The 25,945-nt window shown below is 45.9% G+C and overlaps 1 protein-coding gene across 1 annotated transcript in view; it reads left to right on the top strand.

The window, feature by feature from the left end:
* The window catches only part of PEX14 (peroxisomal biogenesis factor 14), a 117,129-nt gene that overhangs the window by 86,182 nt on the left and 5,002 nt on the right, over positions 1 to 25,945 (top strand). Inside the window, exons 4-7 of the mRNA XM_081201626.1 lie at positions 11,314 to 11,436; positions 16,218 to 16,303; positions 20,685 to 20,787; positions 22,835 to 22,932. Coding sequence (XP_081057752.1) covers positions 11,314 to 11,436; positions 16,218 to 16,303; positions 20,685 to 20,787; positions 22,835 to 22,932 — 410 coding nt within the window. The remainder of the gene's footprint in view (positions 1 to 11,313; positions 11,437 to 16,217; positions 16,304 to 20,684; positions 20,788 to 22,834; positions 22,933 to 25,945) is intronic.

Genomic DNA, 25,945 nt, shown 5'->3' on the forward strand with positions numbered 1-25,945 from the left:
GATTAGAGGTGGGTTTATGGGAAAGGGGGGTTGGAAATAAACCCATAAACAAGGTGATATATAATATTTTTTTTCATTCTCCTTTTAAATAAATACCGATCAGCTTTATGTTCGGAGACAATAGGAGCTGTTGGCTTAAATTTGCAGTTTACTGTATTTATGGCCGTAATATCTAGGTGCTGCCGTCGTAATTTCATGCCCCAATGAGAAGTGCAAGGTCGAAGCAAATGCTTCCATCGGCATCCTGCTAACACCCTAACTCATAAACAAGGCCCGCCTGGATCAGGTGGCTTGGAATAATACAGGCTAATGAAATACAGCACAGCTTTCCATTACTGTTAGTTTTTACAGTGTCGTCATTACGTGTAATTTATGTTTAAAAAATTCAATTTTATACAAGGCTCTGGGAAATAGGGGTCTCCGGGTCACCCGACGACTTTTAACGGCTTGCGGGGTTGGGGTGGTGCAGGCGCCCAGGGCTGGGGGGGGGGGGAGAAGGAGGAGAGGAGGGGGAGAAAGAGAGAGAGAGTCCTCGTTCTGCTCAGCTGTAGTCCTCCCAGTTGACCGGTGTGTGTGTGTGTGTTCATAAAATAAATAAATAAATAAATAAATAAATAAATAAATAAATAAACTGTCCCCCCCCCCAATAAAAAAATTAAAATGTCAATGTCAAGCTCTATCCCCTTCTTCCCAAAAATATTTCCTATTTTGGAGTGTGTGAGAGATTTGCTTAGTTGGCTTTTATTTTTTTCAAAATAGTAGCAATGATTTTTTTTGCACTTAAACATTAAAAGAGTTTGCCGTCTTTTCTAAGGCTGTGTGTGTGTGTGTGTGTGTGTGTGTGTGTATGTGTGTGTGTGTGTCGGTTATTTGAAAGGCAGGTGGCCATCTCTTACGGCTTCTCTTTCTCTCTCCCATCCATCAATCACCCAGGAGGTCCCGTAAGTGGCGGGGCGGAGGGTGGGGGGAGAATTATGGAGGGGGTGGGAGGGAGAGAAAACACAGCCTTAGAGACGGAGATACTTAACAACCTCTCCCAAACTCTCACCCCTTGACATTGGCTTCCTCGTCTCCATTTACGTTTCCTTTTTTATTATAGACTTTGAAAGCGCAGCCAGCAAGGCAAAAACTCCTGCCAGGTTGGGTTTTTTGTTTTTTTTTTTAAAGCCAAAAAACCCCACACACCTCCAAACAAATGCCTTTATACTTAACCTTTCCTTTTCCTGGCTGCATTAGCACCATATTTTTAATTGGATCCCACACATTCATCTTTTTTCTTTTGTTGAGTACACACTTAAAGTACATTCCCCCACCCCAAAGAATCCTGGGAACTGTAGTTTGTTAAGGGTGTTTGGGATCACAGCACTCTGGGGGTAGAACTACAGTTCCTGTGGCTCTTTGAGGGAAGTGCTTTAAATATATGATGTGTATTCAGCTGCTTTTTTCTTTGGCGCATGGAAGTCACATGCTCTAATTCCCATGTTCAGGGTGCGAGTCCTGTTGCTGGGGTAGCCAAGACAGTGCTACTCCACCCCACACTTCCAGAACAGGCGTGGAGGGACCCCAAATTCTCCAAAAGTTTTTAGGGAAAACTTTATGGGGGAGGGAACTCCCAAAACAAGCCCAGTGACAACAGCGTGCTTAGCAACTACAGAATCCTGGTGAACTCAGGGGAGCGAGAAACAGTGAAAAGAGGGAAGGGGTTGGGATCCCGAACTCAGCGCTGCAACATTTTTGTTGCAGGTCCGGCATGTAAGTTGGGCTAGGTCAGGGCTGAGGAACCTTTCGTCCTCCATGTTCAGTCCCAGCCAGAAAGGACAGTGGTCGGGGTGATGGGGCACAGCAACATTTGGAAGACCCACAGTTTGACCATTTCTGGACTCAAGGCTCCTGGGAGCCCCATCCAGAAAGGAGGCTTCCTGCTGTGCCTCTGCATGAGTGTCTGCTCTGGCGTTGTTTGTTGTTGCTGTTGTTTAGTCGTTTAGTTGTGTCTGACTCTTCGTGACCCCATGGACCAGTGCACGCCAGGCACTCCTGTCTTCCACTGTCTCCCGCAGTTTGGTCAAACTCATGCTGGTAGCTTCGAGAACACTGTCAAACCATCTCGTCCTCTGTTGTCCCCTTCTCCTTGTGCCCTCCATCTTTCCCAACATAAGGGTCTTTTCCAGGGAGTCTTCTCTTCTCATGAGGTGGCCAAAGTTTTGGAGCCTCAGCTTCAGGATCTGTCCTTCCAGTGAGCACTCAGGGCTGATTTCCTTCAGAATAGATAGGTTTGATCTTCTTGCAGTCCATGGGACTCTCAAGAGTCTCCTCCAACACCATAATTAAGGTGCTGGCTTTTGTTAGCCTTGATTAAAACAGGGCTAGGAAACATGTTCAATAATGGGAGCTAGAGACCACATCATATGGAGGGCCAAAGGTTCCCCAGTCCTGTGCTCGGCTGCCTGGTTGGCATTGATCCATGACAGGGCCTTTTCAGTGGTGGCTACCCCTTTTTGGCCCTTGTTTGCGACTGTCTCCGTCATAATAGACTTTCAGGATGAATTTAATCTCATTCCTCTTTACTCAACAATAATAAAAGCAATAACGTTTTTAGCAGGCACCGAAAAGAGTACAGTGAAGACACCTGCTTAATCTCAACAGGCAGGGAGTTCCAAAGTTTAGGTGCTGCCTACACTTAGGAGACAGGAGAAAATAAGAAAGGAGGTGAGAAAGACTAAAAATGCATAGAGTTTGAGGAAGAAAGCTGGACATGTATGGAGTGGCACTACTTTGCAAGATGTGGTTCTGAATACTTCCAAGGAGACTGTCTATCGCCATGGCTTTTCATTCCATAGGGCTGTAGCTTAGTGGTAGAGCTCCTGCCTTGCATTCAGAAGGGCACAAGGTTCAGTCCCTGACATCTCTAGGTAGGAGGAAGAATGTCTGCTTTTTAAAATTCATGTAGAACCACTGCCAGTCAGTGTAGACAATGCTGAGCTGGGTGGAGCAATAGTCTGACTTGATATAAAGCGGCACCCTATGTTCCTTGTCTCAAGGTAAGGGCTGTAACTTAGTGGTAGAGCATCTGCTTTGCATGCAGAAAGTCCCAAGTTCAATCCCAGTCAACTTCAGGTAGGACTGGGAGAGATTCCATGTTTTCAGCCAGTATAGACTGGGCTGGCTAATCCGTGCTCCACAATATTTGACCTCCAATATACAGTTGGGGCCTCCACAAACTCTGCCTCTTCCAAAAAAAAACACTTCTGGAATTTTGGGAGGGATTTAAAAAAAAAGAATACTAGCCATTTTTGCATTGTTTCTGCTGACCACCATCTGTAATTGATTTAAAAATAAAAATAATAAGTTACTTGTTCACACACACATATACACAAATCCAACTTGCCTAGACTCTTCTGTTCTGTTCAGAATGGTTTTACTTGCTATACCTATATCTGTATCTGTATCTATATCTATACAGTGGTGCCCCGCAAGACGAATGCCTCGCAAGACGGAAAACTCGCTAGACGAAAGAGTTTTCCGTTTTGGAGGTGCTTCGCAAAACGAATTTCCTATGGGCTTGCTTCGCAAGACGACAATGTCTTGCGAGTTCCTGCTGGTGTTTTTTCCTTTCCCCCCCTTTTTCTAAGCTGCTAAGCCGCTTATCAGCTGATCCGATCAGCAGATAAGCCGCTAAAAGCTGCTAATAGCGCTAATCCGCTAATCCTTCAATGGGCTTGCTTCGCAAGACGAAAAAACCGCTAGACGAAGAGAATCACAGAACGGATTCTTTTCGTCTTGCGAGGCACCACTGTATCTATATCTATATCTATCAGTTTTTATTGTATAATATATTGTTCTAACCCACCTTGGGACCTTACAATGAAGGATGGGTAAGAAGTCCAATAAACAAGCAAACACAAAAAGTTAACCTTTTCTGGACAAAAAGAAAGGGGGCAATCTTTTTCTTTTAAACTTTTCTTCCATCTCACCTGGGAAAGCAATTCACAATCTCCATAGGCGATTAGTACTTACAAGAAAGTACTCCAAAGTACCTTTCATGTAAGCCTTTGCTGTCATAAGAGGAGTCTGCTGGATCAGGCCAATGGCCCATCTAGCCCAATGTCCTATTTCTTGCAGTGGCCAACCAGTTTCCTCAATGGGAAGTCCGCAAGCAAGACCTGAGCACGAGAGCGATTCTTCCCCTCCGGCATTTTCCAGCCCTTGGGAGTCAGAAGTATTACTGCCTCTGACAGCTGAGGTAGAGCGTAGGCATCAGGGCTAGCAGCCTAGCAGCCGTTGATAATTTTTGTTGTTGTTTTCTCTAGGCTAAACTAACCCGTGCAAATTTGACAGAAAGATACAATTCTGCACAGGACTTAAAGCCACTTTTCATATCCAGCAGCATCTCTCTCTCTCTTTTTCAATGCAAGTGGAAATTGCACACTTTTCCTACATGCACATGCACACAAAAATCCCCTCCTGTATCTGTAATCCGCCCCCCTCTCTCCTAGCGTGACCACCACTGGCTTGCAACTGCGGCAGGAACAAAAAGAGAGAGCAGTGGTTGGGGGTGGGGGGAATAGTCCAAATAAATTGTCTCCACGTAAATGAGGGGAGGGGAGGGGATGCAGAGGGACATTTCTCTTGACCTTAGGTTTGCTTTGGTGTGTGTGTGTGTTTTTAAACAGAACTTTAAAAGATGAAATTGACCTGACAGGGCCCCCTCTCACAAGACTGTGTGCTGGGTGAAATATCAGTGGGTCGCACCTTTGACCCCTGCCGAGCTGCATTTAAAACTCTGCTGGACTTCTTTCTTTCTTTCTTTCTTTCTTTCTTTCTTTCTTTCTTTCTTTCTTTCTTTCTTTCTTTCTTTCTTAGTGCAGGTTAACTGCACTAAGGAGGGGCTGGATTAGCCTCCTGTGCTTTTATGGGGTGGAAAGCAGTGGTTTACATGTGTAGGTAGCCTAAGAGGGTAGAGGACAATGGCTTTAGAGGTCAAAACCAACACTTTGACTCAAGCTCAGAGTCTAGCAACATCTGGATTGAATTGAGCTGGGGCCCAGCAACATCTGGGCAGTCACAGATTCTCAATCCCAGTGAGTTTCTTGGCTGAGCACAGATATTTGAACCCTGGTCACTCAGGTCCCAGTTCAACACTCACACCGCTCCACCACGCTGGCTCTTAGTTTCTTGTTGCATTTTATATCCCAGCTATCCACTAAGGGACTCGAGGTGGCTTACATCATTCTCTTGAGTTCCTTCATTCATAACTAGGCACGAGCTAGGATGCTGTTCCAACACTTGGCAAGACCCGCTAAGCTCCTCTTTCAAAGAGCGAGATGGCTACAGCCATTTGCACGGCCATCTTTCCAAGTCTCAGGTCTGGGCAAGAACCCAGGAAGGGGACCACTCCTACAACCTCCTCTCATCTAATACTCCCCTCCAGAACATCTGCACAGCACACATGAGAGTTCTTCACCCCTAACACTATGTATCCTCAGTAGTGACTGGGAGCCCAACAGTAGGTGGCGCCAGAGCTAATGTTAGGCAGAGCCAACTCCTCCTAGTTTTGTCTCCATTCTCTTCCCTGCCAAGTTCCACAAGGGCAGGACTGAGGCTAAGGAGAAGGAGGAAGCTGAGATCCAGAGCCAACTACGGAGGTTGCTTATGTATGGCACGTTAACACAGCCTGTGTGAAAGGCCTGTGTTGTATAATGCAAATCGGAAGGTACCTCCACCTCTGGGAACTGTAGTTTGCTAAGGTGCTGGGAAGTGTAGTTCTGTGCAGTGGTAAACTGCACAGAGGTTTCCGGTGCACGGCGTGTACACAGCTTGTGCGAAAGACCCGTTTCGTATAATGCAAGTCAGGAGCCACCTCCACCCATGACCTCTATGGAGAAAAATACTATAAGGCGTTATGAAAATAAGGGATAATTCGTCCAGTGGTGGCGGCATCTGGCTGGACAGAAGATGGATGGATGGAGAAAAGTGGTGGCGGCGGCGGTGGGGGGTCGATATGTGGGTCACGTTCTGTTTTCGTTGCATCCCTTTGCTGTGGCTCAGTCCTTGCTTCTTACCCTCTGCGGTTATATTATTCCTTGCAGATAGCAATCAACTGGAAGGAAGTGTGTGTCTAATTTGCATGAGATTATTTAAAACAAAAAAAAAAAAAACGGTTTGCATTAGTCAGGGTGATGGTAAACAACACAGATAGAGAGAGGGAGAGAGATGCCTCCTTATAATATAGCCGCGTCTCTCGGCTTTCAAGGCCAAATATAATTCACTTACAATCGGCAGCTCTCTTCATTCCTCCTTTTAACCTTTTGGATCCTGCCTGGGTCTCGGTCTTCACCAGGAGATAGGAAGCGCCGAGTTTATGCAGGGAAGGACTGGCTAGCAAGGAGAGAGAGGCAGAGGCAGTTGCAATGTCAGAAGCAAGGGTGTGTGTGTATGTGCGTGTGTTATACTGCTCAGCGGCTGGGCATTGCACGAATGTGAGACGCAGTGAGCCAAAGTTGTAAAGCAGAGACTCCCTTTTCGCTGAGGGGAACTGTCTCGGTGAACACAGCAAGCTTTCAGGTTGCACAGAGCTCTTGGAATCAGAGCATTGTGTCGCTCCTAGGCCACCATATACCACTTGCCCCAGGGAATTCTGCCCCAGTCACACCTTGCCCCAGGGAATTCTGGGAGCTGTCGTTGGCCAGGGGTGCTAAGACTTGTTAGGAGGCCCCTAGTCCCACCACAGAGCTACCTTTCCCAAAGTTCCCCAGGAAGAGGGATTGATGGGTTCAGCCACTCTGGGAATTGTAGTTCTGTGAGGGGAAACAGGGTCTCCTCACAACTCTCAGCACCCTTAACAAACCACAGCTCCCACCTGCCCCAGCCAGCGCAGCCATAGATGACCATGACCAGTCCATGAAGGCTCCCACCAGCAGTTTCTACGGGAATAATGCTTTCTGACTGAGACTCAATGATTTTTTAAAAATAAAAATGCTTCCCATGGGATTGGGCCTATCACACCTGAAAAGACTATCGAAGTAGATGAATGTGTAGCAGCCACAAAAGTGCTCCTCAGTGGTGTTTCATCAAGCTGGGGGGACGTTTTGTGTGAGCGGCTACAGGACCTACTAGGTCAGTATCCTGTTCCCTATTGTGGTCAATCAGATGCCTCTGGGAAGTCCAAAAGCCAAGTCAAGGAGCCACCAGCCTTCGTAGGCATCTGGGATATTCAGAATACACACATATTCTGCCCTCTAGAGCCCTCCTCAATCCCTATCTTAAGAGGATCCCTAATGAAAACAGCCGTGCTCTGCCTAATCCTATTGTCGCTGGCTAATATGGCCAGATTAATGCGAGAAACAAATTTCTATCTATTTTATCCCTCCCGAACAGGATGCGAATCTAGCTGGGAGGAGGGTAGCTTAACAATGAGTGTTATTTCCTGTGCTTTCCAGATTGGAGACCTCAAGAACAAAGGGCTTCTCTGTGGTTTGGTGTGCAATCTTCAGTGATAATATTTATCACATATGCTCTCTTTGAATGGATTTTTTTTTTGGGGGGGGAGGAAGTAGAGGGAGGGGAATGGGCAGCCTGATTCAATTGGGATGCATTCAGAACACCAGCGGTAAAGTTTGAGAAGCAGGAGAGCTCATCCTGACAGCCCCCATAGCCACCTCCCCATAAACCCCCCAGTTTATTAGAATCAGCACGAGTGCAATCCTATATATTGTTCCTTAGGCGTCAGATCTGTTGAACTCAGTGGGGTTGATTTAAAACTTGAGAAAGTTTTACCCAGGCATGGGCACTTTTGTACATATTATTTGGCTGCGGATCTGAGTTGTGAAATTCATGAAAGTGCAGATTTTGAAGGAGAGCTAAAGTGTTTTGAATTGTATATGGATTGTGTGGGTTCACCTTTAACCCCCCCCCAATCCTTAGCCAGTGATCAGGGATGATGGGAGCTGGGAGTCCAGCAACATATAGAGAGCCACACATTCCCCATCCATGCTATATCATATGCCAGCTGGGTGCCTTGGAAATGACGTTTCCCAGGGTCCCCAGAAGTGATGTTCCCAGGACCCCCCCCTTCTCTTTTCCCCACCCCAAGGGTCTTTCTGAAGCCTAAACCCACAGCATCTTATGAAAGAAAGTCAAATCAAGTTTTGTCCCTGGAGGCCCAGGCAGCCTCAGGGGCTAGAAGTGCCTTTTACCAGTTGTAATTGGTGCGATAACTACTGCTATTCCTGGGCCAGGAGAGCATTGATGACTTCAAGATTGGATTGCTGCAATGCACTCTGTGGGGCTTCCCTTGCGCTTGACCCAGAAACTGCAGCTGGTGCAGAATGCTGCAGCACGGTTGCTGACGAGAGTGTGGCACTGTCAGCATATAACACCATATATTATAACATATATAACTTCACAGCTTGGGGCCAGTTTTCTTGTGGGGCCTGCCTTAACCCACGTATGTTCACTTGATCGCTTTGATTTGCAGAATTGGCACTGCACTTTGGAACTCTCTGCCTATTGAACACTCTTTGGCACCTGCTCAAAACATTTTGTTTAGGCCAGCCTACTCAGGCAACGTATATGTCAATATGTTTTAAACTCTTTTTTATCCTTGGTTTCAATGGTTTTTCCACGGTTTTAAATTGCTCTTCAATTCTAAAAACCCCCAAAATTTTAACATTCCTTGCAAACCGCGTACACAGTCAAGCAGTCTATAAATTTTGTTAAAACGTGCAGACCTGGATTAAGTTTCTAAAATGAAAAAGACACTAAAATCAAGCATGGTTCCTTCTATAGTCTTGATCCCTCTGGGCCTTGCGTTGTAGAATCTGCCCTTCATGGCACGCTCCCCGCCCCCTCCTTCTCCTTCCCTTTCTCAGCAAGGACTTTTACTCCCTCTGAAAAAGCAAGCCAGCTGTGCAGTTTCCTTTTCTGCTGCTGGTCAGCAGCTGCTCCTCTTTCTTCTCTGTCTCCCTCTCTCATTGGCCAAATCCTTTCCATATGTTGCGGCCTCTCCAAATGGAGAGGGGACCCCTCTTTCCTCTCCCCTAAGCCCACCCCTCAAAAGGATGATAGCTTTGCAGAGAGCCGGATTTAAAGCCCCAGCCATCCAAGCGCCCGCCTTTTAATAACCGGCAGGTCGTCAGCGTCCTTTTCCAAAAGTTTCATCCCAGCTTGTTCTGCTCTGTTTTATTGCCTCCTGATGTTTTCTGGGTCCCATTCATGCTCATCACAGTCAGACCTGATTTCCACTCCCCCCTTCTCTCTTTCTCTTTCTCTCTCTCTCTTCTCCCCCCTTTTTTATTTCCGCATTTGTCATAAAATAAAGCAAATTATTCCCATCTTCAGAAACGATCTAGACTAATTAGTCGTCTAACCCAATAATTAGTTTTTTGTTTCCCTGTCTGTTTTCTTACATTATTGTTAGCTTTCTCCTTCCCTACCCTGGGTTTGTTGTTGCTGTTGTGTTGTTTTTCCCCACCCCACCCCATTACGGATTAAAATGAGCCACATTTGCAGTTGATGGTGTACGTTTCCCCCACTATGTTCGTTTTGTGTGTGAGTTTTTTTGCGGATTTATTTTTATTTTTTTTGACGGAATGGGGGAATTGCAATAGAAAAGCTACTTCAAAAGCAGCAATAAACTCAAAGATAAATTAAGGAAATTGAATGAGCCACATTTGGAAAAAGTGTCAGGGAAGGCTAATACGCCCGTCGCTTAAGGTTAAATTGCGGCAGTGAAGAGAGAATGTGGCTCCCACCCCAGTGAATCCAAAATTTGAGACGCGACGCGCATATTTGCCAAAATACTTTTGCAAGGCGGCTTCCAGGGAGTTCTGTTGGGGATTCTGGGTTTTTAGTTGGGAAGCTTCTTGGTCTGGAGGGTCACATTGTACCCCCGCTGACAGAGGCATGCTGTCCTTGAATATCCGTTGCTAAGAAACACAAGTGTGGAGATCGCCACTGTGCTCAGGTCCTGTTTGCAGGCTTCCCAGAAGAGGCACCTGGTTTGTCACTGCAAGAACAGGATCCTGGACTAGGAGGGCTTTCTCTAGCTCATGGGTAGGCAAACTAAGGCTCGGGGGCCGGATCCGGCCCAATCGCCTTCTAAATCTGGCCTGCGGACGGTCCGGGAATCAGTGTGCTTTTACATGTGTAGAATGTGTCCTTTAATTTAAAATGCATCTTTGGGTTATTTGTGGGGCCTGCCTGGTGTTTTTACATGAGTGGAATGTCTCCTTTTATTTAAAATGCACCTCTGGGTTATTTGTGAGGTATAGGAATTCTTTCATTCCGCCCCCTCCAAAATATAGTCCGGCCCCCCACAAGGTCTGAGGGACAGTGGACCGCCCCCCTGCTGAAAATGTTTGCTGACCCCTGTACAGTGCTCTTCCGATGTTCACTCAGTGCATAGTTAAATCATGGAATTCGCTTCTATCAATGGCCACAAGCCACCAAGGCTAGTATCACAAGTGGGGGAAATGGCTGTTGTGCTTGGGCCTTCCCAAAAGCATCATCTTGACCACTGTAAGAACAGGGTGGGCTTTGGGCCTGATCCAGCAGGGCTTTTCCTATGCTCTTACAGGCCTGCAACCCCCACTTACACCTGTCTTTATTTACTGGGACCAGTCCATATCTGTTTGGTTCCTGTCCTAGTTCAATATCTGTCGCTTTTGGAAGAGATCCTAATTCAACCGTTGCTCATTCGAGGACTTAACCCAACGTGGTCTTTGCCACATGGTCTGATCCTGCGTGAGGAGAGCCTGGCTGCCAAAATAGTCCAAGGAACCACCATCCTGTTCTTACACTGGCCCACCCAGACAGCACTCTCTCCATTTACAATTCCCAGCAACTGGTATTGCCTCTGAGAGTGTGGGGAGAGTCAGTAGTCGAGAAATGTATTGTGACGATTGAAAAGCGGAACAAGGAGGTGTGACGGAGATGGAAGAAGGAGAGCGGTACTTCACTTGGATGGAAGGGAACTTCTTTTCCAGAGGGGATTGCAAACGGCAGCCATTCATTGCTGGCCTCACTGGCGTTTTCCCTGGTACGCATTTCTGACTTGAAGTACAAGCACCCTCATGGCTTTTAAAAAGGGTGTGGTACAGACCACACCTCCTTCTAGTTTTGTCTCCATCCTCCTCCTCCTCCTCCTCCTCCTCCTCCCTGCTGAGGGCTGAGGCTGAGGAGGAGGAAGCTGGTAGGTAGGACCACCTTATGGGCTGGTTGTAGGTTTAAAAGGCAGGCAGATGGGGGCTGGCTCAAGGCAGACTGAGGTTGCTGGGGCAGATCACCCAAATTAAACGACTCTCCTCTTCTTTCAAGGGCTGACGGATGAAGAAATTGACCTGGCCTTCCAGCAGTCGGGTACTGCCAAAGAGGAGCCTCAGCCCCATAGCCTTTCCACGCAGTTGGTGCCGACTCAGCCCCCTCATCTTGCCCCACACAGTAAGTAGCCCTATGGCAGCCACCAGACTGTTTTATTTCCACATCTCGGTCTTGTCTTCTTTCTCAGGGCTGGGAAACAGGCAGCGTTTTTCTTAAGTGTTTCTGGTTTTTATCTCCGTTTTGTTTTTCTCGGGCGCTAGCCCCCACAATGGTGGAAACATTTGACTGTAGAATGGCAATGCATTAAGGGTTGAATACAAGGAGGCAATATAAGAGTGGGAGCGATAGGCTTTGGGGTTTTTTAAAAAATATCATTCCTAAAAGAGCAGCTTCCCATCCCAAATCGATACGTATTATACATAATATGTATATAAAATATGTATTTTAAATAATACCTTTGCAATTTTGGGTTGTGTACAACCATTAGGCTAAAATTTAACAAGTCAGTCATGTCCATTAATGTCAGTGGGCCTACTCTGAGTAAATCCCTTCTCCGGGATACCCCCCCTCCCTAGGCCACACCCCCTCCCTGCCTCTTTTTTTTGATTGCCTGGATGGAGGATTGAGGGTAGAGGGAATCTGTGAGTATGTGTAGAAACTAGTCTACTGTACAGAGGTGAAATTTACATGCACAGTCCCAGCCATGTTCACCTCTGCTCCTGCTTACCAGTGGCATGTGGCCCTAGGAAGGTTGCCCAGAAGAGAATGTGGCCCTCAGGCTGTGCGGGGGGACGGGGGACACAGTCCACCACCACTTGTTTGGATCCATTTCTTCATTGCCATCTTGCCCGTTTCCACACCCTTTAATTTCATCTGCCACTTCCTTTCATTTCCGCGCTTGAGGTTGCTGCTGATTCCTGACGCCAGGCTAGTACGATCCCAGCCTCTAATAAAGATTTAACACCAGCAATCTACTAGCACCTATTAGTCCCAATAAAGATATTGCAGAGTGAACGGCAACTTGTCCGCTCGCTGTGGTTTTGGCTCCCATCCTCACTCGTGAAAATGACAAGGAAATTAATTAATCTCCATGCAACAACTCAAACGTGCAATTAAGCCGCGGCCCTTCGGCTCGAGATGTAATTCTCATCTTGCTCTCCGACTGGCTCCAGAGGTTATCCTGAAGTACGGAAAGTGCATGAGGACACCAGAAGAGCCCTACTGGATCAGGCCAAAGGCCCATCTAGTCCATCGCCCTGTTTTTTCATAGCTCCAGGAAGCCCACAGGCAGAGCAAGAAGAAAGCTTGCAGCGTTTGGGGCTTTTTAGTTTAGAGAAAAGATGAGTGATAGGTGACATAATAGAAGTTTATCAATTGATGCGTGGGATAGAAAAGTTTTTTCTCCCTCCCTCATAACACTAGAACTCGCAGCCACCCAATGCAGCTGAACGTTGGAAGATTTGGTACAGGTAAAAGGAAATCCTTCTTCACTCAACGCCTAGTTAAACTTTGGAACTCACTGCCACAGGAGGCAGTGATGGCAAGCAGCCTTGGTGTCTTTGTAAAGGGTCACACAAATTCATGGAGAGAAGGGCTATTGATGACTACTAGCCATACTGTCACTTTTCTCAGTTTTCCTTATTTTAAAGTCCCAATTCCTTAATGCTGATGCTAAGCCTTTAGCCACAGAAGAGAACCAGTCAGTTCTCTTCTTCCTTGCTGCTTGAGTTCACTAGCATGTGCAAGTGTGTGTGTGTGTGTGTGCATCTTTTCCCATCTGTACTTTTGCCAAGAAGTGTCAAAAACTGCTTATTTTATTAAAAAAAAAACCCAACACATAGAGACACACATACACACACATACACCCCACAAGCCACCAACTCCTTGATTTTGATTAATATAGAGAAACAAGACTTGGGTTGACTGATAATAAAACTGATAAATGACATCTGAATTACTTGTAGCTGTAATTTATTACATAAAATATCTTTTATTTGACATGCGATTAGTTGCTGGAAGCATCACTCAATCTGACTAGTTTGAACGCGCTCCCAAAATGAACCCCCCAACTTGGAAGGGAAATAAAGGAGGCAGAGTGGGAACACTGGTGCTGTCTGCCGTTGGCATTTATGAAATACTCTAATCCAGAAGTGAGGAGAAATCTGACTCTTAAGTGTTTAAATGATTGATAGGGTTTATATATACTTTCCCCCACCTCCCCTAATCTCCTTCATTACATACAAATTCTGGGGAGTTCCTGAGCTAAGGTGTGCAAGCAGTGTTTGCATTGCGCGGGCGTTGTCAGCATCCCATAATATTTACGGCCCTTGTCGGTGGATGTTCGTGTGCTGGTTTTGCACCTGTTTTTTTTTCTTTAAGAACTCCACTGTCTTTCGTACAAGGGCTGTTGGTTCCTGCTCTCCTTACCCTTGGATGTTAAGGCAGCCACTCAAGTAGGCCTCCTTTGGCAAGTTAAGGGCTGCCTCCAGGCAATCGCTCAAAGAAGTGTCACAGAAGTCTGCTTTCTCTGCTTCCAGGCCACAGACGACCAACCTGGGCATTTGTTGGCTGACAAAACTTTTTGGAAGGTTGCTTGAGGATGGGGCAGTGGCCAGTGGCAGAGATTGTTTTTAAAGGGGGATTGGGCATGAGAGAAGAGGTCTGTGGATGGCTCTTACCGCGATAGCTCCACAGAACCTCAGCGTTCAAAGGCAGTCTACCTCAGGATGCCAATTGCTGGAGGCCAACCAGTTGCCCTTATGTACTCCTTGGCTGACTTTCCAGGTGTGTTTTTATATATTCTGGAAGACGCTCAGATGGGCGGGGTAGTAGTAGTAGTAGTAGTAGTAGTAGTAGTAGTAGTAGTAATAATAATAATAATAATAATAATAATAATAATAATAATAATAAAATTCTGGGGTACAGGGCTTTAGCTGGATGCTGCAGCTGAATAGCTCACTTGGTTAGAGTGTGGTGCTAATAACATCAAGGTCACAGGCTTGATCCCCGTATGGGACAGCTGCATATTCCTGCATTTCAGGGGGTTGGACTAGATGATCCTCAGTGTCCCTTCCAACTCTACAATTCTGTGACTGTTCTGTAGGGCCCTGCTTGGGTAGTTATTTATGTGACACTAGCTTAGTATTTGCTATGTGACAGATTATTATATAGGTAGGGAGATTGCTGTCCTCCCCATTAAATATTTTGCAGGCCTTGAGGGGTTTCTTACCAATGCATTAAGAAGAGCTCCGCTGGATCAGGCCAAAGGCTCATTTAGTCCAGCATCCTGCTCTCATAGTTGTCTTACTCTTATTACAGAAAGTGGTAGGTTTTGCCACACAGATCCTCCTCCTCCTCAAAGCTGAAGGAACTGTGCAATAAGTCTGCCAAAGTTACTAGTCCACAGGGTTGGGTCCTGGCTCACAGAGTCCCCTTTCACTGTCACATCAGGGGAGCTGGTGCAGAATGTGGGGTGTTTTCTTCCTCCTCTCCTTCTTCTTCTCCTTCCCTTTCCCCTTCCCCTCTTTTCAATTAGTTCTTTTCCCCTTTTCCTCAGTGCCTTTTATTTTTCGCCACAAGACAGAATTGTTCCACACACCCCTAAAACGAGTAAAATGGCATTTCAGCTCCTCGTCTTTATAGACTCTCTGAACTTTCCGAAAGATCATCTCGGTCCCTTTTCATTAATAATGAAAACCAGGGGGCAATAAAATGTTCTTAGCACGAACATTACAGGGACAGAGGGAGAGATGACAGAGGTCAAAGGCCGCAGATGATGGAGTTGCTATGGGGGGGGGACTTAGGGAGACCTACAGGTGTCTTCGGAGTCTTACTGGAGGTCAAAGAAGGAATGGGACATTGGGGCCTGGGCAAAGATCGGGACAACTATTCCGACATGGTTCATAAGAAGACAGTAACTCCGTGATAGTGGGGATTTTATTTGCAAGATTGTGAGTTGCTTCTCCTATACAGTGGTACCTTGGGTTAAGAACTTAATTCGTTCTGGACGTCCGTTCTTAACATGAAACTGTTCTTAACCTGAGGTACCACTTTAGCTAATGGGGCCTCCCGTTGCCACCACACCGCCACTGCGTGATTTCTGTTTTCACCCTGAAGCAAAGTTCTTAACCCGAGGTACTATTTCTGGGTTAGCGGAGTCTGTAACCTGAAACGTCTGTAACCCAAGGTACCACTGTACAGAGTAAACCCATTGAAATGAATGGACCTAAGTGGCTAATGATCTTGAACGTTAGCGAGTCTGCTCTGAGTTGGAGACAACCTATTGAGTGCATCTATTGTGTAGATGCTTTTGGAGTTGAGATTGAAAAATCCAGAGCCAGGACTGGCAGTTACGTTTTCTGAGCCAAGTGAACTCTGGGAACTGTAACTCTTTGAGGGGAATAGGGGCATCCTAACAACTCTCAGCATCCTTAACAAACCACAGCTCCCAGAATCCTTTGGGGGGAGCCCTGACTGTTTAAAGAGGTATGATGGCGCTTTAAATGTGTGGTGTGGATATGGTTATATATTTGGTATGTATCATTGGCCGGATGTTGAAACGTAACCTTGTAATACATACTCTCAACCTGAAGCTTTACTGTATATCCCGGGTTAGACAATTTTACAATTGCTTCTCTGGGGAATTACTCCATATTTACTGGAGGCTCTTCCTCAGGGATGGGGAACCTGTGGCCTTCCAGATCTTGTTGGACTTCAACTCCTATCTGTTCTGACCGTTGGTCATGCTGGCTGGAGGCTGATGGGAAGCAGAGTTTGACCGTGTCTGGAGGGTCCTAAGTTCCCCATCTCTGTCCTGTGCCTGGATAAGGAGTGCAGCAGGGAATACCACAAAACCCTGCCTGTTCCTATTCACTCTTACCTTTTTCGCTTCTGCCCTCCAGGTCCCCCTGGTTCCAGATGGCGGGATTACGGCGCTCTAGCGATTATCATGGCAGGCATCGCTTTCGGCTTCCACCAGCTCTACAAGGTAAGGGATTACCTTCCGACTTTTGTCAAGGCCATGGGATGCAACCTCTGTAGCTCTCCAGGTTTCAGCTCCCAATGGCGTTGGCAGGTAGGACTGGGAGAACCCCCCCCCCCCGCCTAAAATCCTGGTCAGTGTGGACAATGCAGAGCAAGGTGCACCAGTGATCTGACTCCGTGTAAGGCAGCTTCCTATGTCTTTAGGCAGTGGTTCTCAAACATTTTTCTCTGGGCCGCAGTTTCAGATTACAAATTTGCTCGCGCCACTCTGATTTTTTTTTTATGGATAAGAAATACACTGGAAAACAAAAAGGAACAACTATCAGTGCTTGATTTATAACCTAGAACACAACTACTTTATAAATAATAATAATAATAATAATAATAATAATAATAATAATAATAATAATAATAATAATAATTTATTTATTTATACCCCGCCCATCTGACTGGGTTTCCCCAGCCACTCTTCACGGCTTCCAACAGAATGTTAAAAATGGGATAAAACATCAAACATTAAAATCTTCCCTAAACAGGGCTGCCTTCAGATGTCTTCTAAAAGTCTAGATAGTTGTTTATTTCCTTGACATCTGACGGGGTGGGCGCCACTACTGAGAAGGCCCTCTGCCTGGTTCCCTGTAACTTCATTTCCCGCAGTGTGGGAACCAGCAGAAGGCCCTTGGAACTGGACCTCAGTGTCAGGGCAGAACGATGGAGGTGGAGACGCTCCTTCAGGTATAATATGACAATGGGACATCGAGAATAATGCAGCTGCATACGAACATGAATCATCCCCCAGATATAATTATAAACAAGTCTCTTACGTATATGTACCTTAAGTATGTATAGAAACTCAAAGAAAGGTGTGTGTTTGCTTTTGCCGGGTAATCTCATTTGTATTATGTCTAATATGAGACAGACAAACTCTCATCTCTGCACCAACACAAATAAGCACTTCTCTTTTCTGATCTTTCATATCTGTCTGAGTTGAAAATCCCTGTTCACAACAATATGTCACAGGGAACTGTAGATGAATAGCCAATGCTTTGGAAGAGGAGTCGATACTGTTTCTGCATGTATACCGAAGAAAATTTATTTTGATACTATACTACATGGAAATGTTGAAATGGGTCTTAGATTTTCCTTGAATCAGCCACACTTTCCCACCCTCTCCGGCCACACCAGTGGGACACACCACACTCCTTGAGAACCACTGTCTTAAGGGAAAGACTCAGTGGCAGAGCTTCCCATTTGCATACAGAAGGTCCTAGGTTCAATCTCCAGTATCCCCAGGTAGAAGAAGAGGGAGAAATCTGATTCAGTTTGATATAAAAGTGAACCTACCTAATTTTCTTTTCCCAAAACAATGTGAGGACCAAAACACAGCTCTCCTTCAGAGTTCACACTTCTATGAATTTTGTAATGTCATCGTCCAGTTACTTTTTTTAAATGCACATCTTAGGGGAGAGTGTACATAAAAGTGAATATATTCATCAAAATAAAATAGAAAAATGCATTGTGTTTGTGGAAACCACTTGCAAAAATGTGTATGTGAGTCAGAGCTGCGTACAAAAATGTGCTTATTAGGAGAAGTTTGCACCAGAATGCTGACAGATTCACATGAGGATATAAAAAGGAACTGCTACAGAAATGTAGAGTGCTGAATTTAAGATTTTTTTTTGGGGGGGGGGGTGAGAAACCAAGAAAACCAAAATTGTCAGATCCGCCCTTATCTCCAGGTAGGCCTGAGAATATCCCTTGTCTGAAACCCCGGGGAGCCACTGCCAGTCAACACCATGTCTGCTTGATTAATGGTCTGTTCTGCCCAATTACCATATTTTTCGCTCTATAACACTGTTTCTAAATGAAACAGTGGATGTATGATTTTTGTGGTTCATGCTGTGGCCACAGACATGTGATCTGACAGTGAGTTTGGGGTAGCCCAATGCAAAAATCCTGAGGATCCATGTGGATCCATGCTTTGTAACCAGTTTGCACCACTGCGGCCCCAGGCAACAGTGGGTGTGTGATTTTTTGGGTGCAAGCTGTAGCCATGGACATGCTATGTGATCTGATGGTGAATTTGGGGTGACCCAGTGCAAAAATCCTGAGGATCCATGTGGATCCGTGCTTTGTAACCAGGCTCTCTGTCCCTCTCTTCTCCCCACTCAGTGGCTCTTCTCCTGCTTTGCTGTTTCAAAGCGAGCAAAACGAGCCACGGAGGAGGGAAGGAAGGGGAACCATGGATCCTCTGCTCACGACTGCAGCAGATCCCCCCGCCATCCGTAGGCATTCGCTCCATAACACGCACAGACATTTCCCCTTACTTTCTAGGAGGAAAAAAGTGAGTGTTATGGAGCAAAAAATACGGTAATTATTTCAGCTTGTACTGTGCATGAAAAGCCATTTCAAGAGATCACACTGTGTGGTCGCTGCATGTTTTTCCACCAGGATTTTACCAAAAGCATCCACACGGTCGCTTTATATATGACCACCAGAAAATGCAGTATTAGCTCACAGAACGTTGTGAGTTGTTTGAAAAAGGAAAAGTGGAAGATTAGGGCCGATTGGGGTTTGTGTGCAGAATGGTCCACTGGAGAAAAGCATGCCTGGCTGGATCCTAGAGCAGGATCCTTCCTTTTAGGAGGTGAGAACACATTGCAATAGTCTTTCCTTGCAAGTCCTACTTGTTAAATATACAAACAGGTAAAATAGGACTTTAGCCTCATGTAAAGAGGCAGGAGTGGCAAGTGGGGTAGAGGTAATGGCTCACAGATTTTAGCAGTGACACCCGTTGTGCCAGAGCTAACCCGGGCATTACAAGGGTGTCCCCTCACTTTCATTTGTGAAGTGCTAACAGATATGCAAATACGTAAACGAGGCTGACGCCAGACATCTGTATCATTAACATTGTAGATCAAGTGGAGAACATATTCCCCCACCCCCAGGCACTTCAATCTTGTGGGGTTTTATTTTATTTTATTTTTTTAAGCATAGTAAACTCTTCTTTAAAAAGTACATTTAAACATTTCTCTCTCTCCAGATAGACACTATTTATTTATTTTTCCTCTTTAAAGCAAAGATTAGAGGCAGATGCTAGGCTTTGTCTTTCTCTATCTAATATTTCCCCCCAGAGGTGGAAGATTAATATTTCTGTTCTGGAGTACAGCAAATCTGAAATTCCCTTTGGGACAGAGATTATTATTATTATTATTATTTCAAACTATACCCACAAGGTCTCAGGGCCTAAAATGCCTTTCTCACCAGTCCCGTCCTCATGGCCTGCTCCAGAGGACTGGAGGCAGACTGAGAGGGAATTCCTATTTGTGAGTCCTGCCTCACATAGGGAAAAGGCTGAATGCGGCCCTCCAGCTTCCCTTTCCGGCCCTTGGAGGTTTACCCAGCTCATACCCACCATTTACCCTGCTTCACACTGCAAGTGTATATGCCTAGCTTGAACTTTAATAATGCTATGGTTTGTGATGTGCCAGCAAATCAGAATTGCAAACCATGGTTTGAAGTGGGTTTGTAAACCATAGCTTGTGCTAACGATGGTTTAGCTCAAGGTCTGACTTGGCAAACTTTGGTTATAGCTGTGCCTCAAAAAAAAAGGGAGTACAGTCAACCAGCTGTGAGCCAGGGTCTGCATTTGGATGTCATGCTAAACCAAACTCCCCCTTGCAGAGGAGGGAAGAGTACCTAAGCTTGGGAGGGGAGGTAGACTCACTCTCATTACACCAAGCTACAGTTTAACTCTGCCATCTCAATCTGGTGTTTTATCCAACTAAGTCAAAGTAGACTCATTGAAATAAATAGACCAAAGTGAGTAATTTCACTTGGCTTGCCCTGAGTTGAACTAGTATTTGATACATCCATGTATATTTTGAGACAACATCCCCAGCCAGCCTAATATGGGATATGAGACCCAGAACATCCGGAAGGTATGAGATTGGTGAAGGCTGGGCTAACATTAGGTCTCAACCAACTCATGGTTTGCTTGTAAGTTTGAAAATGCAGATCGTAGTTTGCTGTGATATCTGAATCAAGTCCCATTGGATGCTAGGCAGTTCTATATATGTAGCATCTAGCCCTATCTGGTGCTGATTGAAGTCTTGCAAGGAATACATGGTTCTCAGGGTGCTTGAATTAGGTCTGAAGCAGTCCATAGTTTGCCTCTACGGTTGGAAGTGCAAAACCCAGTTTAGTGTGATATCTTAATTGAACCTGATTGGACGCTGGGCTATGTGTAGCACCCCACCAGGCACTGATTGATGTTTGGCAAGGAATGTGTGGTTCAGATTTCAGGGTGCTTGAGCCAAGCGCAAATGTACCCCCGTTTCCTTTCCTCCTGTCAATACACTTGGCTCTCTGCTGTTTTGGTGCAGAAATACCTGCTCCCGTTGATCATGGGCGGCAAGGAAGACAGGAAGCAACTGCAGAGGATCGAGTCGAGCATCTCTGAGATGAGTGGCAGCGTGACGCAGACAGGTGAAGATTAATGATTCCATCAGTCCCTGCCCCTCAAAGCCCCTGCTCCCCACGTCTCTCTCCCCCCCACGTCTCCTTTCTTCTCGCCCCCCACCCCCAGTCTTCCCTCCTTTCCCCAACCTTCTCCTCCATCTCCACTTTATGTGGTGACTTCATTTATCTGCTCTGAGAAATCTGTTCACATTTGCAAATGAAGCCGCCGTCATTTCGGTTTAATTTGAAATTGCTTGTTTACTGTCGGCGCGGCCTCAATTAATTATGTTTTTACGGAAAGGCTCCCAACCTCAGAATATTAATAAGGGGAATAAAATGACAGCCTTTCGAAGGGGCTGTAAAGTTCATTTTTAATTTCTGCTTCTCTGAGGGTTTTCTTTGGGTTTTTTCCCTCCTGCCCCCTCCTTTTTCTTTTGGGGGACGGGTGGGGGCACCTGCTCTGTTGCCACCCCTTCCCCTCCACATTTTTTCCTTCTGAGTACTCAAGGCAGGGTCAAGAGAGTCTGTAATTACGCCTCGTCCCCCGACCCTGGCAACCTTCTCTGTTATTGACTCCATAGGGCTATTCTTCATTACACACTGCCCCGACGGATGACCTAGATTAGCTGTTACCTGTCACACTAGTGAAATCTCTCTCCTCTCTCTCCCCCTCTTTTTTTATGAACCTGTTTACTGGTTTATAATTTGAAAAAAGGGGGGTTGGGGGGAACCTCTGAGCAGTGTTAATCAGTCCCCCTCCCTGCCACAACTGAGTTTTCTTTCCTGGAGACGGGGGGGTGGGGGGGAGAATGTATCCAGAGAAGGAATCTTTTCCCCATCCGCTATATTCACGTAAATGACTTTTAACTGGCCCTTTGCCTAGAACATAAGAACAACCCTGCTGGATCAGGCCAATGACCAGGATCTTGTGCAGCATCCTGTTCTCACAGTGGCCACCCAGGTGCCTCAATAGGAAGCCGGCTAAGCAGGACCCAAGCACAAGAGCACTCTCCGCTCCTGCGGCTTCCAGCAACTGGTATTCAGCAGAATTCAGACGCTGGAGGCAGAGCATGGCCATTACAGCTAGTAGCCTCCACGAATTTGTCCAATCCCCTTTTAAAGACATCCAAGCTGTTGGCTGCTCAGGATCGCTACACTGTGTGGAGTCCTTTGTTTTGGTTTGTCCTGACTCTTCCAACCATCATATTCATTGGATGTCCATGTGCCCTAGTGCTATGAGAAAAAAACTTTTCTCTGCTTTCTCCATTCCGTGCATAATTATTTGATTCATGTGCTGTTGTAAGTGCATAGATGCAGAGCACAGGAGCATCTTCTAAAGCGGGGGGAGGATAACTGCTACTTTTGAATTGCCCAGCAATAAAACCGCTAGCACATTTTTGCAAAGCTAAGCAGGGTTTCAAATTGAATTGAAGAACGCATGTTGAGATTCCTGAATTACAGGGGGTTGGACTAGATGACCCACGGGACCCCTTCTAACCCTACAGTTCTATGATTCTATGTTGTTTTCCCAATCTCCCAATAGAGGAAGGGCTGTAGCTCAGTGGTAGAACACCTGTCTTGCATGCAGGAGGTTCCTTGTTCAGTCCCATTCAGTGTATTTTGCGGATGTGATTTGGGCATCTGTTCCTTCTTTGCTGCTGCCGCTTATTCCTGAAGTGTTGTCCTCTTCCAAACCATATACAGACCTCAAGCGCGAAGGAGAGCTTCCCCCCGCGCAGTTCAGAGGTAGATAAATGACACCGAGGCTGCGCGAGTTCAGGGAGCCAGTGCAAATCATAAACTGATATAATTAGAAGGGAGAGGTTTTGGATAGATATACTGTGGGCTTATAGACACCTATACAAAGGGAAGATAAAGTAGAAATAGGGGAGGTTAGATAACAGTGCAGGTAGATTACCCATGGCGTTGATAAATTATAAGCGGTTCGGGCAAGCAAAAACCACTGATAAATTAGACGTAGAAAGAATGGAGGCATCTTGTAGTTGGACATCAGAACACTTTTCTTTTGTTGCGATCTCATTTCCCCCTCTGTTTCCTTCCTCTTTTAAAACAGTGACTCAACTTCAGACAACTTTAGCTTCTGTCCAGGAACTTCTAATCCAACAGCAGCAGAAAATCCAGGAGCTCACTCAAGAACTGGCTTCCTCCAAGGTATCTCTCATCACCCTGTACCCTTTCGATAACTGCAAAAACGGGTCCTCAAACAGCTTGCAAAAGCAATTCATGAAATATGCTGCAGTGGCTTTTTTTTAAAAAAGAAGGATTTGACAGGTATGTGAAGGGGAGTTAAGCCCACCAGCAGTTGCTGGGGAGCATGATCAATGTAGCGCATCCGTGTTTTAAATCAGGCTTACTAAAAGCCAGAGCAGGCATTCATGCAGAGACGCAGCGGGCAGCCTCCTTTCTGCTTCCCAGCTCCCAGGAGCCTTTAGTCCAGGCATGTAGAATCTCTGATCCACCAGATCTTGCTGGACTACAATTCCCCTCATCCCTGGCCTTTGGCCACACAGGCTGCAGTGAGTTGGCAGAAACATCGGGAGGGCACAAATGCTGTCCTAAATAATTTGGTACCAGGAGAAAGGGAATCCAGCCTCCCAAGCCCCCATTCACTCATTTTTCCTTTGGGGAGACAGAAGGTCTTGCTGGTGGCCTGGAGCCAGCCAGGAAATTGGGAGACTCTCTCTTCTGAGTCTGAGAAGTGTTAAGATCAAGAGCATATGTTACACTTTAAGGAGAGAAAATGAGCTTGTTGGGATGGGGAGTCTTTCAAGATTCCTCCTCCTCCTCCCTCTTTCTTCTTTCTTCTTTCTAAAGCCCTCCTCTGAAAATAGTGACACTTGCTGCTGTTTATACAAAGTAATGTGTGTGTGTGTGTGTGCATTTTTTGGCATTTCATAGCATTCATATACTAGATTGCAACAAAACCTTAAAGTGCTTTACTTTTTTTAAAAAAAAATATTAGTCAACAAAAGACAGTTGAAAGCACTTATTTAAAAATTATTTAAAAAACAATTGGCAGTAGGGATGAAAAGAACATGTCAGCATTCTGTGTGTCCAGAATGTTTCAAGCAGGCACTGAAAAGTGTACGGTGTACATCAATAGGCAGGGAGTTCCAAAGTTTAGGTGGATGTTGTTGGGCTATAGTTCCCATCATCCTCCCTGACCATTGGGCATGCTGGCTGCATTTGGGAGTTGCAGTCCAACGTCTAGAAGGTGCCAGGTTGTGGAAGTCTTCCCTAAACTTTAGCAGTTAAAAACAACAAAAACCCCAACCATAGTTTTTTCAGCTGTGCTCTTTAAGTTTTTATGTCGGCTTTTCAGACTCCTGCTGACATGCTGTAAAAAATGAAAAAGAAGGGCTTTAAGTAATTAAAAGGAAAAAAGAAAAGCCTGCTACATTCATTTGTGTGTGTGTAGGCTTGAATTTTCTACCACTTTTGTTTCTGGGGTTTTTGTTTTTGTTTTTTGTTGTTGTGGCTGTTTAAAAGAGGCTGGCTTAAAAAGCCCCAGATGTCAGGTTTTTATTTCTTAAATCCTGCAGCATCTGGCACCATATGTGTTTTGGAAATCCGAATCCCTTTTGCACAGGCCAGCAAGTGGAAACCACTCTCTGCTCCTTTAATGTGCTTCTGCAGTTTTCAAAGGGCTTCGAGAGAGAGAGAGCCAAAAACGGTGGCTTGTGGATTCCCCACTGCCTCAGAGGCTCAGGGAGTGGCAGCCTCCCTGGGGAACACATCTGTGCCTGGGTTGTCAGCTACTATGGAGCTGAGCCTGCCGCTGCCAGAAAGGCAGGCTAGGGCGGGGGGGGGGGGGCTGCAATGGTTGCTGCCAAAGCAGCAGCAGCAGCAGCTGGGAGCCGTTTCCAAGCAAGATGATGTGAGCTGAGACTTAGATAGCCCATCCAAGGATTACACCTGGCATGGATGGATTTCAGGGTTTCTGGATCACCACTTAAAACAAAACAACAGCTTGAAGCCCAAGGATGAAGGCCAAGCACCTGTCTTGCATGCAGAAGGCCCCAGGTTCATTCTCCAGATAGGGCTGGGTGTTGCCCTCCAATCTCCATGGGATGTCCCTGATTTGAGGCCCTGGAGAGCTGGTTCCAGTCAGTGCAGGCAGTACTGAGATACAGTGGTGCCCTGCAAGACGAATGCCTCACAAGACGAAAAACTCGCTAAACGAAAGGGTTTTGTGGTTTTTGAGCCCTATGGGCTTGCTTCGCAAGACGAAAACGTCTTGCGTTTTTTGCAAGTTTGTTTCCTTTTTCTTAACACCGTTAATACAGTTGCGACTTGACTTCGAGGAGCAACTCATAGAACGCGGTGTGGTAGCCTTTTTTGAGGTTTTTGGTGATTTTTGAAGCTTTTCCAAAACTTTTCCGATACCGTGCTTCGCAAGACGAAAAATTCGCTAGACGAAAAAACTTGCGGAACGAATTAATTTCGTCTTGGTAGGCACCACTGTAGGTGGATCAGTTTTCTGACTCAATCCAATCCAGTATAAAACAGCTTATTGTATGTTGCCATGTCTTAAGCGAAGGGTTGTAGCTCAGTGGTAGAGCATCTGCTTTGCATGCAAAAGGTCCCCAGGTTCCTCAGTGGCAAAATGGTGGCTTATGGGCGGAGCCTGTTGCCTCCTTCACCCCTGAGCCTTGCACTGCAACCACTTGTGACAACTGGTTACAGTTATGCCAGAGTTATTGCACGGTCAGGGATACTAACTCTCCACCCTGCAAAAAGCCCTTTACTGTGTTGCTATGGTTAGAAAACTATGAGTCAGAACACTGTGGGGTTAGTTAAGGGCGGGCAGGCAGGCTTGCAGGGTATACCTTAAACCCCCTCCCATTTTTTTATTTTTTTTTAAAGTCCACCAGGCAGATCCTGGTGCAAAAGTCCTGTGGTTGGAGAGCTCAAGGTAATTCCATGCACAAATTCCTACATCCATTATGCTCACCGGAGTTGCACTGTCTCATTTCACTCCCTCTTTGGCCTTCAATAAAAATTGTTTATTTTAAAAGAAAATCTAGGCAGGGCAATCCTCATGTGCTGCCCCTTAACGCCTAGCTGTTGTGGCGGAAACATCTGCCTGCAACTTTATGATTCCTTTGAAAGACAAACAACGCCGTCCTCGGAAATGCTTTTGAGAGCCTGTGTTCTTGGGATA

Source organism: Podarcis bocagei (genome assembly GCF_964188305.1).
Source record: "Podarcis bocagei genome assembly, chromosome: 7".
Classification (NCBI taxonomy): Eukaryota; Metazoa; Chordata; class Lepidosauria; order Squamata; family Lacertidae; genus Podarcis; species Podarcis bocagei.